At 38.4% G+C, this 17,529-nt stretch overlaps 1 protein-coding gene across 4 annotated transcripts in view; it reads left to right on the top strand.

The window, feature by feature from the left end:
- Positions 1–17,529, top strand: part of CACNB2 (calcium voltage-gated channel auxiliary subunit beta 2) — a 242,210-nt gene that overhangs the window by 158,404 nt on the left and 66,277 nt on the right. For 2 of the 4 annotated variants that reach the window (XM_062494486.1, XM_062494470.1), the window contains exons 1-2: positions 4,870–5,431; positions 6,283–6,402. In XM_062494486.1, coding sequence (XP_062350470.1) covers positions 5,363–5,431; positions 6,283–6,402 — 189 coding nt within the window. In that variant the 5' untranslated portion in view covers positions 4,870–5,362. Of the gene's footprint in view, positions 1–4,869; positions 5,432–6,282; positions 6,403–17,529 lie in introns of those variants that run through there. The other 2 variants (XM_062494478.1, XM_062494461.1) reach the window with 1 other exon arrangement.

The following is a 17,529-nucleotide window of genomic DNA, read 5'->3' as shown; positions in this document are numbered from 1 at the left end:
TTTTCTTAGTGAAACAACACAGAAGCAAACATTTAGGCTAATATCATGAAATGGGAGTGCAAATGTGTGGGTTTGCTTGGTGTGGGGAGTTACTTGGTTTTGTTGTTTTGACTTTTCCTGGTAAAGTACCTGGTACAGATATTTACCTGGTTCCTGTATGTCAAAATCTAGTCTTCTGGAAACCTAAGAGCTGTTTTTAAAAACTGCTTTCAGGCAGCTGTCAATTGGATTAGCGCTTTGGAAACCTGTTAATGGCGAGCTGGATGCTGCAATCAGGCTTGCCAAAGTCATGTTAAGGGTAAAGAGAAGACTGATTTCCTATATAATCTCCTTTTTAATCACATTGCCCCCTAAAGCTCCCAGCTGTTCTGAAATTTCAGTCCTGCAGTTTGAACATCCCCCATGGCTGTAGATGCCATAGCAATCCCACATCAGCTCTAAAGAGCAACAAAAACATTCTAATCAACATTTGGTTTGATTTCTAAATGCAAACATAGCTGAGTATTTCAAGGAGGAGCTGGTAGCCCTTCTTGGATAGTAACTGTCTATTTACATGTGAATTTTGTGCCACTGCACTGCAGAGTGCATGCCAAGAACCAGGGAGGACAAGACTAGATTTTGCCAGGTTGTGACCCATACACAAGGAATTAACAATTCCTGTTTGATAGTGCCTTAATGAAAACATAGACTCTCCTTTTTTCCTTTGCTAAAAGGTATTTCTACATTTTGTCATGCACTTCATATATAACTTGCAAAAAATTAATTGAATTAAATTTGGTCTTGCTATAAATTTGACCCTCAGATAATTAACATCCATATAATATTATATAGTATTCTCAGAGCAGTGTTTTGTGTTTTCTTCCATATAATTCAAAATAATGACGTTGTTTAGACATCTGGAGAAAACTTCATAGGTAAGAAATTTTTATGTTCACCACATGCAATCCCTCTGCCAAACTGAGGTCCCCTCTACTCATGGTGCATTCGTGGGAGAGCTTCTGACTTCTGACTCTAGTTTACATTTTTCAGGTTAATCAGTTAAGGATGAAACAACAATCTGTATTCCCTGGCATATTATTACGTGCCAATGTCAGCAGTTTCAGTTCATACTAAACTTTGATATTTCACATTTTGCCTTTGTTCTGAGTCAATTTTAAAAGATTTTAAGAGAAAGTAACATTTTATGGAAATAACTATTTTTCTTTACTGTAGTTCAGAGCAAACAAGAAGGAGTTGCACAAGACAAGGACATTATATACTATCTCAAACACATCCTAGTGGGATGTGTGATGCCATTCTTACTGCTGCCACAGGATAAGAACATAAGCAGTTAACAATATCTCTTTATAAATTCAGAATATTGAAGTGATTTGTTCCTCTTATTGGCACAGTGAGGCCTGAGCTTTCATGTTCAACGTATAAATCAGATGAAAACATAAAGGCATTTCTCCTTTTGGATTTAGAAGTCTCATTAGCATCAAGTGAATGAAAAGATGAAAAACATATCTCAGAGAAGACTCCACTGCTATAAATTAAGGGTTTTATATATGTGTGCAGTCACATGTATTTCTTTATTCCTAGTAAAATCCCAATGCATGTTTGCTTACTGCTTCATGCCTTCATTTAATACATAATAATGTGAAAAGTCTTTATTTGAAAGAACTTGGTTGATCTTTCTAAGAATATAATTACTTGAGAATTTTCAGTAATCTGGAAAATTATCTGTTCCAGTGATACCTAATTCCTAACTGGATTACCCTGCAGACGTTAGTCATGTAGTTAGTACTCAGATTGGTTTTATTCTTTAAGGGAAAAACACAATACAAAGGCCATGACTGAATTGGTGAGAGTATTGATGGCTGTATTAACCCAGTGACAATTTATCAGTCAAAATCTGTACTTAAGCTCCAATTGTACTGATGAAAGTTAAGCTTGGTACAGAAAGCTAGCAGAAAAATAAGAGATCTAGAAACACTACTGAATTTCTCTAAATAGTTTCTACCTGCAAGTAAACAGAAATAATAAAAAAACCTTTTACTTGAGGAATTCAGTCTCCTAAAGATGATGCATTTCTGCAATACTAAAACCATCAGACCTTGATGGTCTTGAAGGAAAAGGACCTCAAATATGATCACATATGACTGCTAAAAGTGTGAAAAGTATGAGTCTGCATTATAAGAATAGCTCATAGAAGCTACTCTAACGTAATAAATGGTAAGATAATTGGGAAATATTTGTCAAGCATGTTATTAAAAGAGGAATTTATTTTTCAAACAAAGTAAGCCTGTAAACCTGAAAAGTAAGGAATAAAATAAAAAGAAGAATAAATGGCTGCAGTAATTATTAACATGAATTATCTCACTTTTATTAGACTGTTTCCCATGAAAGGTGAGGGATTGGGGGCTGCAGTAACATATATTACATGCAGATATTACTGCAGCTCTTCCATACTGCAATGAAAGGAGATGGAGAATTTCATGAAGAATTTCACAAAGACTGAATTTCAGAAGCTCTTGGGAAAAGATTTTTACTGTTCTCCAGAGTAACCCCAAAAAACTTCAGTAACCCAGGGAGGAAATGTAGTTTCCTTGGTTGTCATGAATGGACAGTGCACATCCACTTGTCATGATTTTTTTTTAATAGTCAAGGTATTTCTATTATAGTTTCATCATACTTTTTGTTTAGGTTTATTTTTTTTAAAATATTAACATGATTGAATGCATTGGTAGCTCATAAAAAAATACTCAGAAATTTGCACAATTAATTAAATATAATTGGATGCCCCTCCTTTTCCTGTGTTATCCAGCTGTGAGTTTTTTCCATATTCAAAAAGCCAAGGATCTTCCAGCTTTCCCTTTCCATAGAAAATTTACATGACTATATCTGTACCATGGGAAAAATAAAGGTAATACTGAGTTTGATTCATGCAATTTGTCAATGAAATTAAAATAAATGGAATCACTCTGATTTTTTGCATGTGTGTTGGGACTGTGGCAAACACAAGTCATGACAAGCACTGTAAATGATCTCTGTGGCCAGGAAGATGAAATTAAATTTTAGCAATTCTAGCCTGACCCAAAAAGCATTTTGCCCCCTTAGGGGAGATAGGAGTTATGTTGCTGTGCTTCATGGGTTTTTTTATAGGCTGAGGACTGGTTAGGCAGCATCCCTTGTAGACAGCAGAATGAAGGACAGTAAAAGTGATGCTCTGCTGCTTGGTCAGTGTGAAATACTGTGTGCTCACCGTAAGAGTGCTGTAGGAAACAAACACCCACACTGTCATATGATCTCCTGTTGGTGGCTGCGCTGTTTGTTTTACTCTTATGTAAAGGTAGCGTTGCTTCGGGTTGGTTTATGGTACCATTCCTCATGGCAGCAGTGGCACCAAGGAGCTGCAGTGCAGGTGGGGAAGGGTTTGGATGTGCCCTTTCTCCAAGGAGGATTGTAGTGCTGAGGAACTGTGGAGTGTCCTGGGGCCTGGGATTCTGGGGGAGCTCATCACAGTCTCAGCTTTCATTAGTGGTGTGATCACATCACTGGTTTTGTCCACAGGCCACTGGTGTGTCAATCATACCTGGATTTAAAACGCTGCATTAAACTTCTGTCTGCTTGTTGATGCTCATCTTTTCCCACTATTTCCATTGGCAGCTGTGTCAGAAGTTGTGGCAAAGGGAAATTTTAAAGAAGAGCAAAATTTGACCGGCCTTGAGGAGGCTACAGGACCTCTGTATAATTTCTTAAAAGACAAGATATTTAAAAAAAAATGCAATACCCTTTATTTTATTTTGACTTCTGCTCCTATTGCTCTAGCTCAGGGAACATTTTAATTTTGAACAATGACCATAACTTAGCGGATGTATCTGAACTCCTGTAAAGCAAAATATTTCTTGGAGAATAATTTTATGTCAGTTCAAAGACAGTTTATTAAATTCTATGCTATAACTATTATGGGCTTCAGAAAAGAAAAACGTAAAACATTTGTGAAATTAAAAAGTAGCTGTAGTTAGAACTGTGAGTTTAGTGACAACTGTTGTTTGCTCTAATATTGGTGAAATGTAGGCTGCTGCATCACTTGTGATGGGCAATTTCATTGTTATACAGACGCAAATCATGGCAGGATGTGATCATTCCTGGGATATGCTGACATATCCCAGATTGTGCATGACCACTGTTCTCAGCTGTAGTCTCTATTTGCAGTTTTTCTTGTAAATCAGGATTTATATCAAAGGCAGGCACTGCAGTCAGGTACAGTGATTTTTTTCACCTGGATTGTTGCATGCCCCTCAGTAAATTATAAATGCTCTAGGAAAACCTGCCTTAGCATGTCATTCCCATGTCAGTTTATTACAGGGTAGAGGGTAATTCTGACAGGCAGAATAGTGAAATTTAAGGTTTTGTTTGGCTTCTGTCATATTAGGATCTAATATTCATATGTTATGTGGTATGTTGCAGTTCTACTTTGCTCCTTTCCTCTCCTAATGTCAGAAAAAAAAATATATGCAGTAACCAGGGGGTTAAATTCCCACTCAACAGGCATATTTTGGGTTTCTGTAAGGGAGCTGTGAGTGGAGCTCAGTGCTTTGCAGTGGAGGGCAGCACTCCGTGACAGAAGCAAGCGTCCAAGGGAAACGTGGCTGGCAGCAGACATCTATGACGGGAATGAGACTTTATACCAGCACTTCCAGTTTCAGAGGGACCTCGCGTTTTCCAGCTGTTTACCCTTGAGATGTAAAATGGCAATTTGGCATAGGCTAACAGCCCGGTGTGATGTGAGCATCTGCGTAAAAGGCTGCACATATGGAGCATGCCCAGTGCTATGAACAGCCTGTTACCCCACCCCCAGCCAATCTAGGGAGAGATGAAATGAACTTTGCACTTGCAAATGTCACTGAATACATTTTGCACAGGATTTTAAAAGGTTCTTTTACAAGCACTATTTTTAACAGCTAAATCCGCCCCCCAAAAACAGAAGGGAAAAAGCCCTAGGTATTTTTCTGTGATCGATCTCAGTTTATGATCAGCTGAAGCATCTCTCACAATATTTCTGAAGCTGGTTTTGTTTTATGTTTTTATCACTGAAGTTGAGATTTTTGGAGGTGGTGTGGCTTTTTGGGAGTTTTTTTTTTAATTATTTTTTTTCTTTTTTCCTACTGGCATGAGAAAATTTGAGAATTTAATTGCAGTAGAATACTTGGAAACAGTGAGGCTGGAAGCTTGAAAGGTAGAGGGAAGAGAAGGAAGGCTCTCACAGCAGAGCATGGATAGGAAAGGAGCTGTGATTCTGCAGTGCTCAGTGTGCACATGTTTTATGAGATCAGTGCCGGGCGCTGCAGCTGCGGACAGTAACTGAGCTGTCTGGCTAATGAAGGCCACCTGGATCAGGCTTCTGAAAAGAGCCAAAGGAGGACGTCTGAAGAATTCTGATATCTGTGTAAGCCCTGTATTTTCCTTATCACCTTATATTGTATGTATTTCAGAGGGAGAAAAAAAAAAAAAGCAGTGAGGAGAAGACAGTTGTTTTTATTCTGATTGAATTACCAGAACTCTATTTTGTATGCAGGGAGATGCAGAGGGAAAGCAGAGCTGTCATTATTTATAGAGCTTTTCTGGCATTGTGGCTGCTTCCATTGTGGTGGTACAGGGACATGTGTTGAGTCCAGACAGATTTTATTAGTTGGAAGTTGATTTGTGGTCATTTGCATGTTTTGCTGAGGGGCAGAGATGGATACGAGCCATTTGCTGTTCTGATGGGGAAAGTGTGTCAGGTAAAGAGGGTGCTCTAAAATAAAAATTCATAGCAGAGGTTAAATCTCATAGCAGTGATATTGTGTAATGATAATTATTGATACTAAATTTGCATTTTGATTATAGAAGGTCTGTTTGCTTGCTATTTCTGTCACTGTTTAGAGTTCTAATTTTTATGGAGCCATCCTTGAAGCTGCTGTGTGTCCTTCAGCCCTGCACTGCACCAGTGCTGTAAGTCTCCAGAGAAACTGGCTCTGCTTGCTGAAAAGCACACAAATAAGAGTGCAGAGATAGGGCAGGAAATAAAACACTGGAGAAGACACCTGCACTTTTTGAAAGTTTCCAGAAGAAAACATTTACCTAGACATAATTTCTTCTAAGTGAATTTCCCTTTTGGGCAGTTGGTCTCTTGTCAGGGATGCAGAAGTAAGAGAAAAGGCAAAGTGTATAAACACTTCTATGTTTTTGGGTTTTTTTTTGTCTTTTTTTTTAAACATCCAAGGAACTTGTGGCATTATTTTTCTTTTTCTTCTGCAGGGTTCGGCGGACTCCTACACCAGCCGTCCATCTGATTCAGATGTATCTCTGGAAGAAGACAGGGAAGCAGTGCGGAGAGAGGCAGAGCGACAGGCCCAGGCACAGCTGGAAAAAGCCAAGGTAAGGTTTTGTTTCATGTTAGAAACTCATAAAATGTTCAGCTTTAAAGCGGGGGTTGAAACTAGATGATTTTTAAGATCCATTCTAACCCAAACCATTCCATGATTCTTTATCATCTTGTCCATTAGTGATAAAATGTTTTTAATGTGTTAACGTATAGATTAGATCTCTTATAAACATTCCAGACAGCAGTTGAAAATATATGCTCCATAATAAATCACTTAGAAACAGTTTTCTGTAATAGGCACTTGATTGACTCACATATTTCAGAACATTCTTATTTAAATCTGTGCATTTATTCTTTTATTAAATATAAGCATTTGTAGCACTATATAGGGTAAGTGCTATGACTTCTTACTGAAGATGTTTCTGAAAGTTTGCTCATGCATGGATTGCCAGGGCACTTAATGCTTTTACAGTGTCAAAAATCAGCCTTCAGACATTGTTTTTATCTCCCTTCAATGAGGGATCAGTCCCTACAAGTCATATGTAGATAGGGAGAATCTGTTACAAGGGCTTTTTTTTTTTCCTTAAGACTTCACTGACTTTCTTTACAGTTTGTGTGTTAAGTGACCCCATGAGTCATTTGCTGTAGGTCTTCCTTAAATTTCACCTCTCTCCATACTCTTGGCTGATAGTGACAATGTAGTAAGAAAACACTAAAGGGACTTTAGGTTTTTGCTGTGTGTTTATGTATTTTCCATGAGATGCATTTAAGACTTTGAAGGTTTTAGCAGTGAAGGTGATGGGCTTGTTTCCCTTTCATCTGTGCTGCATCTTTAAATAACACTGCACCTGTAAAAACTGTGCTCATCTTATTATCATTCATTTATCACTTAATTCCAGTTTTTCTTTTTTGTATGCTACCTGCCAGGTTTAAATGTATTACTGTTTTACAAAATCTGTTTTTTGTTCTGATATATTTAAATACACCATTGAGATTCCCCTTAGATCTACCTGATCTACATTTTTCCTTCACTCTCTGAATCCCCTCCTCCATTTTGCCTCATTTTTAAAAATTTTTTCTCTCCTTTCCATTTCCTATTCCATTTAATTCTCCACTGCCAGATGTACCTCTGCCCATTTATGCCACCTGTTTTACAAGTGGAAATCCGAAATCTGTGAGTCCAGATCACTGAGCTCTGTAGCTGATGGTGTGGTGAGGACCAGCTCTGTAAATAATACAGTGCTATAATGCACAAGCAGACATCTTTGTCAGGGCAGAAAACCTGAACAGGGAAGCCAAAAATGTTTTTTTTTTAAATGTAATTGTTAACTAATATTTAATAAGAGCTCCTACAGCAGCTTTTAAAAGAGCTGCTGAAATGTGCCAAGTGCAGGAGATGCTGAACATCTCTTTGAAGTTTGATGTTGCTTTTCTGGGATCAGTGTAGCAGAAACTCAACAGAAGCAGCTCACTGCTTCCCTTCAGCCTTTTATCTCAGAGATTGTTGATTGTAGTCAGGAGTTTCAGTTTTATCAGGGGTGGGTTTTGTTAGTTTGAGGGTTTTTTTTGCTCCTGGGAAAGATGATAAGGGCTGCCCTGAAATTCAGGTGAAGTTTTGAATTTTATCAGTAAATGCACAATCTTTAAAAGAAGAGTTGAAGTATAGTATCTTGCAGACTAATCAGGGTAGCAGTGCAGTACTTACTGCTGAACTGATGCATCCCTTAGCAATGAGTAAATCTATGAGAGTGTTGCTATGGGAATTTGGCTTACTGATGCTGGCTTGAATACATGGACAGCCCTTATGTAATATTCATGACCTCTAGCACAGCTGCCATTGTAGTTTGTAGAGGAACTGCTAGCAGACCTTTACTTCTAAAAGCTGTATTTCTATACATGAAACTCAATGTTCCCACTCCAGCTGGCATGAGATATAGTCCCTAGGTCTGACACCATATGAAACTGTAAGACAACTTGTGAACAGTCAAAGTAGTAAAGGCACTGCCAAAACCAACCTGCTGTAACAATGGTTATTCCACAGAAAACACAAAATTAGTTATTTATTTTTTTTTTCTTTTAAAACAGATTAAGGCTGGAATTAGATTAGCATTTTTGTTTCTCTAGTCAGATGTTAAAAGGCATTCCAGGATGTAGTGTATGGAAATAATTTTACATAGAGACTGTAGCAATCTAATATTTGGTCTAGTGCAATATTTAAATTAATACTATTAAATAAATATTATGTACAATTGGTGCCTATGTTTGAAATAAGTAGTTAAAAATGTCTTTAAATTAAGCCTAACTGCATAGCTGTAAAATATGAGAGGGTGTGTTTTCTTGCCTTTATTGGTGGTTCAGTCCTTCACCTCCCTGAAGTACAGTAAAATGAATGAAGCAGTAGCTGCTGGTGGTGCCTCCTGGCTGCTGTCAGCCCCCAGACCTGTTTGCCACAGGCTGCAGGTTTGCTGCAGGTTGCTTGCCTTTGCCCTGACCGACTTCCAGGCAGAGCCAAGTGACAGAGCTGCTTTAACTTTTGCCTTTTCTCATTGTGAGAGGAAGTGTTGATCCTTAATAAAATCATTACAAATGTATTTGTCACAGGAATTAAAGAGGGTGACACACATGAATAATGCAGTGGTGGAGGAAAGATGATAGTGAATTAAGGGTAGATAAAAAACTATTGAACTGTGTCATGAAGTTAATGAAAACAGTTAAATGGCATCCATTTTCTTTTATTACAGCTAGGGAAAACACCTAAAACTGAAGATAAAAATGTAGTGATAGAGAACACAATGCCAAATTGTTAGGACAATTTTAAGATTTTTAAATTTGGATTTTTATAGTGTCTAAGTGCTTGTGTGACATGAAGGCAGAATGTATCTCTGATACCTATCCAAACAGAAAATAAAAGCAAAAAGCTTGGAAGGAAATGTACATTCTGGCCACTTTTATTTATTCATTTATTCATTTATTTATTTAATACAAGCATTGCTTTGCTGGAAAATGGTTAAGCATATTTTGCTGACTCACTTTTGCATGTGACTTACTGTAAGGAAGGTGGGGCCAGGGGCGCATGTTCAGAGTCATCCAGGGACAGAAAATTAAAAGGCAGCTGATGAGGCTACCTGCAGGCCAGTGTCTACTCCTGAGGGAAACAGGTCTGAAATGAAGCTGTTAAGCTTGAAGTTGAGATGAAATGTTCTTGATTAGAATAGTTTAGCAATAAAAATGCAAAAACGCTGTGTTTTTTTTTTTTTTTTTTTTTGTGTAGTTTGGTTTTGGGGTTTTTTTTTGTTTTTGTTTTGTTTTTTGTTTTTTTGTTGCTTGGTTGGTTGGTTTTATGTAGGAAAAAAAATTCAAGGCATTGAGGATTTCCTCAGTGTTCTCACAGACCATAACATGTGCTAAGTTTAGGATAGAGAGGACCTGTGTTGTGATCAGGTAGTGTATGCTAATAATATACAAATCTAAGGGCTTCTGGTGGTATTTTGGTGAGTTTCCTATTTCCATGAAAACATGACTCTTCAGCATTGACAAGGCAAAAAAGAAAAAAAAAGACATTAGTTGTGTTTAGCACTGATAACTTAAAAGTTGTCATTTCTACAGTCAAAAATGCTTTTTGGTTGTTGAAGGATGATGATTCAAATAAATTATAGTAATTAAAGTGGGGTTTTTTTGGTCCATTCCTTGCAACTATTCAATTAAATATTCCTTGAAATATTGCACCAAATGAGAGGGATGAGATCAAAGGAAAACTGAAGTACAAGTAATAATAAGAGCCTTCAAATCCAGTGCTAATTGAGCTAAAGTTTGTACTTTAGAAATGGAAGTTTGTACTTTAGAAAGGGGACTTTGGAATTTTTGGCTTTCTCCAGTGCTGGTAAACTAAATTTAAATATTCCATTGATTTGTTTTGCCACAAGTACTTCATACATTTTGAATCTAGTTTTTTCTTTTTTTTTTTCTTCAGTCTCTTCAGATTTTTATATTTTGCTTTTTTTCTTCCCATGGCTTTAGAGCTCCTTATTCAGAAACAGTTTCAACAGAGATCTATAGAATATGTTCAGCATTTTAGAAAATTATTTTTTTCCCGTTATTTCTAGTACATTGGGTACTGAAAGTGCCAGTTAATAATTCAGGTTCTGTTTCTCACCTGGGACAGCTCTTTGTTCTCTGTTAAGGATTGTTCTCAACATCCTGTGGTCCTAAAACTTAAAACACTGTCAAAATCAGACCATAGCCTTCGAGAAGTAATTGTGTTCATAATAGAAAATCTCGATCACCCTTGACTCTGCTTTGTTTGCACTTCACCTGATGCTCCATTGCTAGCATCCTTTTAGGAGTTCATAAAAATTTAAGATATATGAGTTCTAGTTTTAAATGCTGTTAAAATAATTTTTGTGTTAAGATGGCAAACCACTGAAATTTTGATACTAAATGTCCCTTTTCTGGATCTGGCAATGATATAAGCTGTCACATTTTTCTTTTTTTGATGTCTGCTGTAGTAGTGGTGATGGCTTGTGACTGTGAGTAATAATGCAATGTCTTAAATGTAATGGATTGCCTCCATGCATGGTTTGGGGACCACGGCTTTGAAATGTGTAGCAGGCTGGGATAATGCCTACATAACTCTGCGAGGCTGAGGGCATGAAAAAGATTGTCAGATGTAATTATCCAGTGCAGTGTGCCAAGACTAGTTATTTGAGTATTTATTCACTCTCAGACAGGTTTCACAGCCTCAGAATGACCCTATGCTGCTAGCGGGCAGCTGCAAAGCTAGTTGAGGTATGACTACTGAAGCTGCAGTAGCATTTTTGACAGGCCAGAAGTGTCCATCTCCTTGATGTGCATCCTTATATTATGTCAGCTTGTTCCCTCATGGACATTCTTTCTGTTTTCTCTCAATTACCAGAACATCATGGTGCTGAACAGAACACAAAGCTATAGCAACACAGGATAGTACTGTTAGCTGTTGTGTGTGGTAATATCTTTGTCATTGTTTTCTTCTAATTTGCCCTTTTGTTTCAGAATATTTTCATTGCATGTAATAATTTAGATCACTAATGTGTGTTGTAGTTGCTGGGATCACGTGATAGCTGGCACAGAGGTCTAGCTGGAAAAAGAATGAGCTATGGATCCCAAAGTACAGGTGCAAATCTGGTTGTTGCTTAGCTGCAAGTGAGTTCTGCATTGCTGGATCTGCTCAAATTGGGTTACAGATATTATTTTTCTTCATTAATTGCTGCTGTTTTTTTCTTAGGAGTGTAACACTGGGGTGTAAAGCAGCTTCTTTTATACTGTTTGTGACCTGTAGGTTTTTTCATGTGTGTATTCATAGTCGATTTTGTCTTCACTTGAAGTGTATGTACTTGTTCTATACTAATGCCTTCTGTTATATCGGTTATTTCCCTGAACAGTTTATCCCTTCTTAATATTGGGCTGTGCTGTTGGGGGCTGGAATTCTTTCTTCCAGTAGGGTCTCACATAACCTGAAATCAAATGTCCCAGAGACAGTTCTGGCTCTCATTAGAAGACATCTGCCATCTCCCATTCATACCGTGATTAGAGTGATGAAATATGTGTCCTAAGTAGCATTTCTTCTTCTGTTTCTTGGGTTTCAGTAGAAAAAAACAAGTGCAGGGATATTAACACAGTCTACATTTATATGCCTAGCTGTAGATACTTTAGTATCCTGGCTTTTTTCACATAATAAGGAAAAGAGATAAATTTTCCCCAAGGAATGGACACAATACTGAGACAGCATTTTGAAGTTCTGAGGACAGTCACAGCTCTTCTGCCTGCTCTTTCACCTGCTGCTTTCACAAGAGCCTGCTCCCTTGGTGAGATGTCTTTGTTCTGACTTGTTCTGTGTGGTTACATTACCACATAAAGGGCAGTAGTGCCAGTGGTACTTTGTGTAAAACTAAGTAACTTCTTCATTAAGAGCAGTGTGAAAGAAGTTTTTTAGCTAAAGTAGGTATTGTAAGCCAGGTGCAAACATCCTGAAAACCTGGTGAAAACCTGGATGTTTTTCTGCTCCTTGTCCCACAGGTCTCTGGCAGGCTGGTACTGCACAGGTCACAGCAGAGATTCCTGAACCCTAATGTGCCTGCATCCCTGCTGTGGCTGCTGAATTAAGCTGCAGATAAAGTGTGCTCAGGCCAGCCCTCCCTGTGGCTTGGGGATGGTGACTGATGTGTCTGTGTAGATGTCAGATGCTCATGTGGGGGTCAGCAGAAGCTGCTGAGTGTCATGGGAACCATATGGGAGGATGAGAAGTGGCCTTGGGGATGTTCTCTGTGACTGGGTGGGGAGGGGGGTGTGAGTGTGGAATGGGAAAGCAGTAATTATGTCTTTGAAGGCTACTCAGGCTGGTACAGTGGTGAGCAGTTTCACTGCTATCAGATAGAGGTAGATGCTGCTGCTTGCTCTAAGCAAAGTAACTTGCATTTAAGACATGTATGATCCAGCTCCTTAACTTTCTTTAGGTTTATAAGGTCTGGTTTACTTTTTCCAACATCCAAGACTGTAATGTCATCCAAGACAGTGTAATCCAGAACTTCATTTTTATCAGCAGCTGTTCTACCTATCAGATGTTTTAATGGTTAACATAGGATTTTTCTACTTAAAAGGAAGAATGATTCAAATGTAGAGGGGTGGTAAGATTTCAGGGCATGAACCATTGTTAAAAGTACCTACAGTGTGTGTGATGTTTGAATATAAATGTCTGTGGTTCTGGAGCTGTGACCCTGAGATCAGTTCAGTTGGTCAGAGCATGGTGCTAATAATGGGCTATTTACTTAAGATCCTTGTGGGTCCCTTCCAACTCTGAACATCCTACGAGTCTGTAAACAGGAGCATAAAGGAATTGTTAAAAGAAGACATGCACATGCAATTGTATCTGTGTGGGCTTGTACATGTATATGTATGCTTTATATATATCCATATACACATCCCTATGAATATGTGAATATACCTTTATGGCTGCATGGTAGATAACTATCACTGGTGACTTGAACTGGCCGTTTATAGTCTATAGCTGTACAGCTTCCTGTTATGAAATGGTTGGTTTGTATGGGAGGAGGACTGTTGTACCAAAGTATTAACTTGGGCAAAAATGCAAAGGTTTTGTTGGAGAACGAAGGTAATCCTGTGATCAGAGCTGGTAGTGGACAGTCATGGGGATTTTGAGTTGGAGTAAGGATTTCTGTGCAGGCAACGGGTGTCTTGCCTTGCAGAGATGCCCCAGTCCACATTGACACACGTGATGTGGCAAAGTGCCTTGGAGAAAACTTGTTTGGACAACAAAGCCCTGTGCTTTCTGCTTCCTGTGCTGAGGGGACTATTTTCCAGCCAGTTCAGGAGCTAACCTGATTTCTGTTGGAGCAGACACCTGGCTCATGTGTATTATTATGCAGGGAAGTACTTGTCATCTGCAGTGAAAACAAACCTCCAGACAGTCCTTGAATCCTTGGCAAAGATCTGAATCCCTTTCTTTCTCTCTAACCCAACCTCCCCAAAAAATAGGAATAAGAAAAAACCCACAAGTAGCTATAGTTTTGGCTATATATATAAAATCAGGAATAAAAGAAAGGAAGCTTCAAAAATAATCTCTTTTTTTCATCATAATTGCAACTTGTTTTATAAAATTACGTGCAAGATGCCAAGGAGTTCTAAGTATAGGTAGCATTAAAGTGCTTTGATACAAAATTAGACTGACATTAAATGCCAATACTAAAGTGTTTCCTTTGGAAAATTTAATATTAGTTACATAAACTAGTCACTGGTTGTGTAAAACTTAAAAAAAGTCAGTAGGAACTCAAAGTAATACTGTATTACCTGGGCAAAGGATACTCTGTGTTCCCACGTTGGGAACGTTTTAAGTGCAAAACTCAGCTTGAAATATGAAGAGTGTCTAGATTCTGCATAATTCAGAGTACTAGAGAAATTATTTTAAAATTAAGATTTGGAGAGATCTCACTGATGCTTTTCTGCTTGCATTCTGGATATGTTCTGGGTATTTTCTGGATGTGTTCCTGCCATCTTTTTGTCTATATTCTCTGTAAAGCCAGTGCATATCCCAGAGCATTCGTAACATTCACGTGTGGACCCTGCAGAAAGCTCTGAACACTTCTTCTGTATATTAACCACCAATCCTGCTTTGGCATTTTCCTCCAGGATTTCATAACCACATGGGTTGTATTCCCAAATTAAATACAATAAACACTCTGTTTTATACTCCTAAAATAATCAGTCCTGAGGTAAAATGTATATACTGAGATGCATTTTAGGCTGCCACAAAACATCAAAGATTAAAGAGAGATTTATCCTTTGTGAAAGTGTAGATAACCATTTTACCTTTCTCCTTTCATTTTTGTCATGGGAATGTTGCCAATGGGCTTTAGCACTGCAACTTTCACAACTACCTAGTTTTATTTTTACTTACTTGATAGAAAAAAGTCAACTCTAATAACAAGTAAGCAACCAAGCAAATGCTTTCATTGAATCTGATATGAAATCTTAACATCTAAGTTTCAATTGGTATTCTCTAGCTTTAGATGAGATAGTAATCACTGAAATATTACTTCTTGGAGATGCTTTTTAAAATGCCTTCTTCCTCTTGCTAGATAGCTACAGGGTGACATTTAAATCCTATTATATTGTTAGCAAAACCTGCAGACGGTATCTGTTTTAAAAAATGATTCAATGTCAAGCAGTACAATGATGCAGAAAATTCAGGTTAATATTGTTTTTCCCTTTTTTTTTTTTACTATCTCCAGCTTTACTTTTCTCAATATTCGCCCTGGCCAGATTTGGACAATTTTAGCATACTGTAATGGTTACATTAATTTTTAGGTTATTCAAGTGGTTCCCTGTCATAACTGACATTAAAATAAGAACTTCTCATTCAATTATTCTTTGAAGTGAGACTTCTTCCTCTTGCTTGTTTGTATGTAAATAATGTGAGTTAAATATATGTTCACAAGATTGCCCTTTAATATAATTTTGGAAATCTTATCTTATAAGTTATATATTTTCAAGCTGAATTGTTGTTTACATCTAGAATACAGAATCTAGTTTGAACACTGATGATTTATTTTCAGTATTTCGAACAAATCTGTGTTTGACAGGTATGGAAAGCAGGGATGCATCCCATGGTTTGAGTTTTGTTGTGCAAATATAATTGTGTTTTTGAACTGCAGTGACTGAAGGAAAAGCCAAGGGAAAAAACAACTTGGAAGATGAAGGATCAGACTGCAGCTGCTTTGATTATTTTGACTGGAGATGTCAGATTGTTAGTGACAGAAGAGATGCTCCTTCTGCTTTTTGGCTCTATCCATTTGGACAATTACTTAAAAATTAATTTTAAACATTTTTTGGATTGTAATATTTCATTTGGGGTAAAACGTGAACACAAAGCATTGGGGGTTATTCTGTGTACCTATCACCTCTGTCTGTCAAAAGAGAAACACTTCCTCACTGAAGTGAAAATGAGAAGTTCTGGGAACCTGCCATCTTATAAATCAGCTGTGCACATTGCTTTTAATAATCAGCAGTAATAAATGGCAGGAATTGGAAAGGAAAATCTATTTCTGGCTTTCAGAAGCAGTCGTATTACAGATGAACCTATCCTTCCCAGAGGAGCTATAAGGGGATGTGTGCTACATTTATCCCAGCTCTCTCCTTATTTTGACCCTTTTATTCCCTTTTTGCAACAAGGCATTTGGTTCACTCACAAAACACACGTTTCCTTGCATTCTGCCCTGGTGTTTCCTGGTAGTTTAATCCAATTGAGATATAACACAGGTCCACCATGGAAGTGCTTAACTGTGCTGCCTTTATAGTAGCCCTGGCATGTTCAGTGGACTTGGTCTGCTGGGGTTGAGCGTGGGCCTGCCTCATCCAGCTGCCTTCCAAGAGCTTGAGTTGCCTTCTGCAGGCACGGGGACGTGAGGAAGAGGAGTGTTTTCTGTACCTGTCCCCACTCACCTGGCAGTCACCTGGGGGACCCCAAGAACTCCAGCAGCCTGTGCCAAAGGAGATGGGTGCTTTCCTCTGGTAAGGTGAAGGAAGACACAGTTGTGCTGGTGTATATGGCTGTGTACATATGAACTCTAATTGAAACCCTTAGTTTTTCCTCAGAAAGGAAGAGGTTCCTTACTCGTAGATTTAAACTCAGCATAAAATTGCCAGGTTAAATCACCTTGCGTAATCCATATCTTCCCTGTTTGCCTTCCAAGAGCTTGTCTTGGCATTGTGCTCAGTTCTGGGTAAAATCTCCAAGGCAGGCTTTCAGTCCAGGAGCTTCTCTTGGAAGCCCATGATTACAGTAGAGGCCTGGGGACAAGGGGAGGTTAGGAAAGGATAAAGGGGCAAAAGTGGAAAGGAATTTGGAATTCTGGGAAGGAATAGACACTGTGTGGATCGACTCACACAGCCTTGTTATGTGATTCAGCTTGAAGAAAATCCAATGGGAAGGATAAACAGGGAGCTGTTGTTGAGTTGGCATTCTTGAGCAGGTTTGAAAGATTCAACTTCTGCCTTGTATTTCTCAGACTGGACAGTATTTCCTTCGCACACGTTGACTGTGCTGTGTCTCTCTGGCAGTGCAGTTTCATGGCAGTGCCTTTGGCTCCAAGCATTGTTTGGAGAAGTTTCCATCTGCAGCTGCTCAGTTCATTTGTTTCAGGAGGGTAATTTTGAAGCCAGCTTAGTTCGGCCCAGTGTGCATGGTGCAGCAGTGGTGTGCTGTAGTATGGGAAGTGTTCCAAACCACAAGGCTGGAAAGGTGAGCTGAAAAGCATACTTTTCAGCTGAGAAATCCACCTTCTCCTGTGTGAGTTAGGATCTTGCTCTTAACCTGCTGCTGATCACAGTTTCTGGTACAGCAGCACATGCTGCTGGGTGTTTGTTTACCAGCTGCAGTGAATTGATTACTGTTAAGGACTTTCCTTCAGAAGATGTCTGATGTGAACAGGGACATGGTTACACACTTGCTGCTTAATTCCAGGAAAATGCACAAGACGTAAAAGGTCATAAAGTAATGTACCTGCTTTATCTGCTTCATTCTGTTATTAATGGACAAGGTCTTACTATGGTCTCAAAAAATGTTTCACTGTTTCTTCCTGAATGCCCTTGCAAACCCAGTAAAAATTTTGTCTAATTAAGTCTGGTGGATA

Source organism: Cinclus cinclus, chromosome 1, assembly GCF_963662255.1.
Source record: "Cinclus cinclus chromosome 1, bCinCin1.1, whole genome shotgun sequence".
Taxonomy (NCBI): domain Eukaryota; kingdom Metazoa; phylum Chordata; class Aves; order Passeriformes; family Cinclidae; genus Cinclus; species Cinclus cinclus.
Note: the sequence above shows the minus strand (reverse complement) of the source record. Positions and strands in the feature narration are given on the sequence as shown.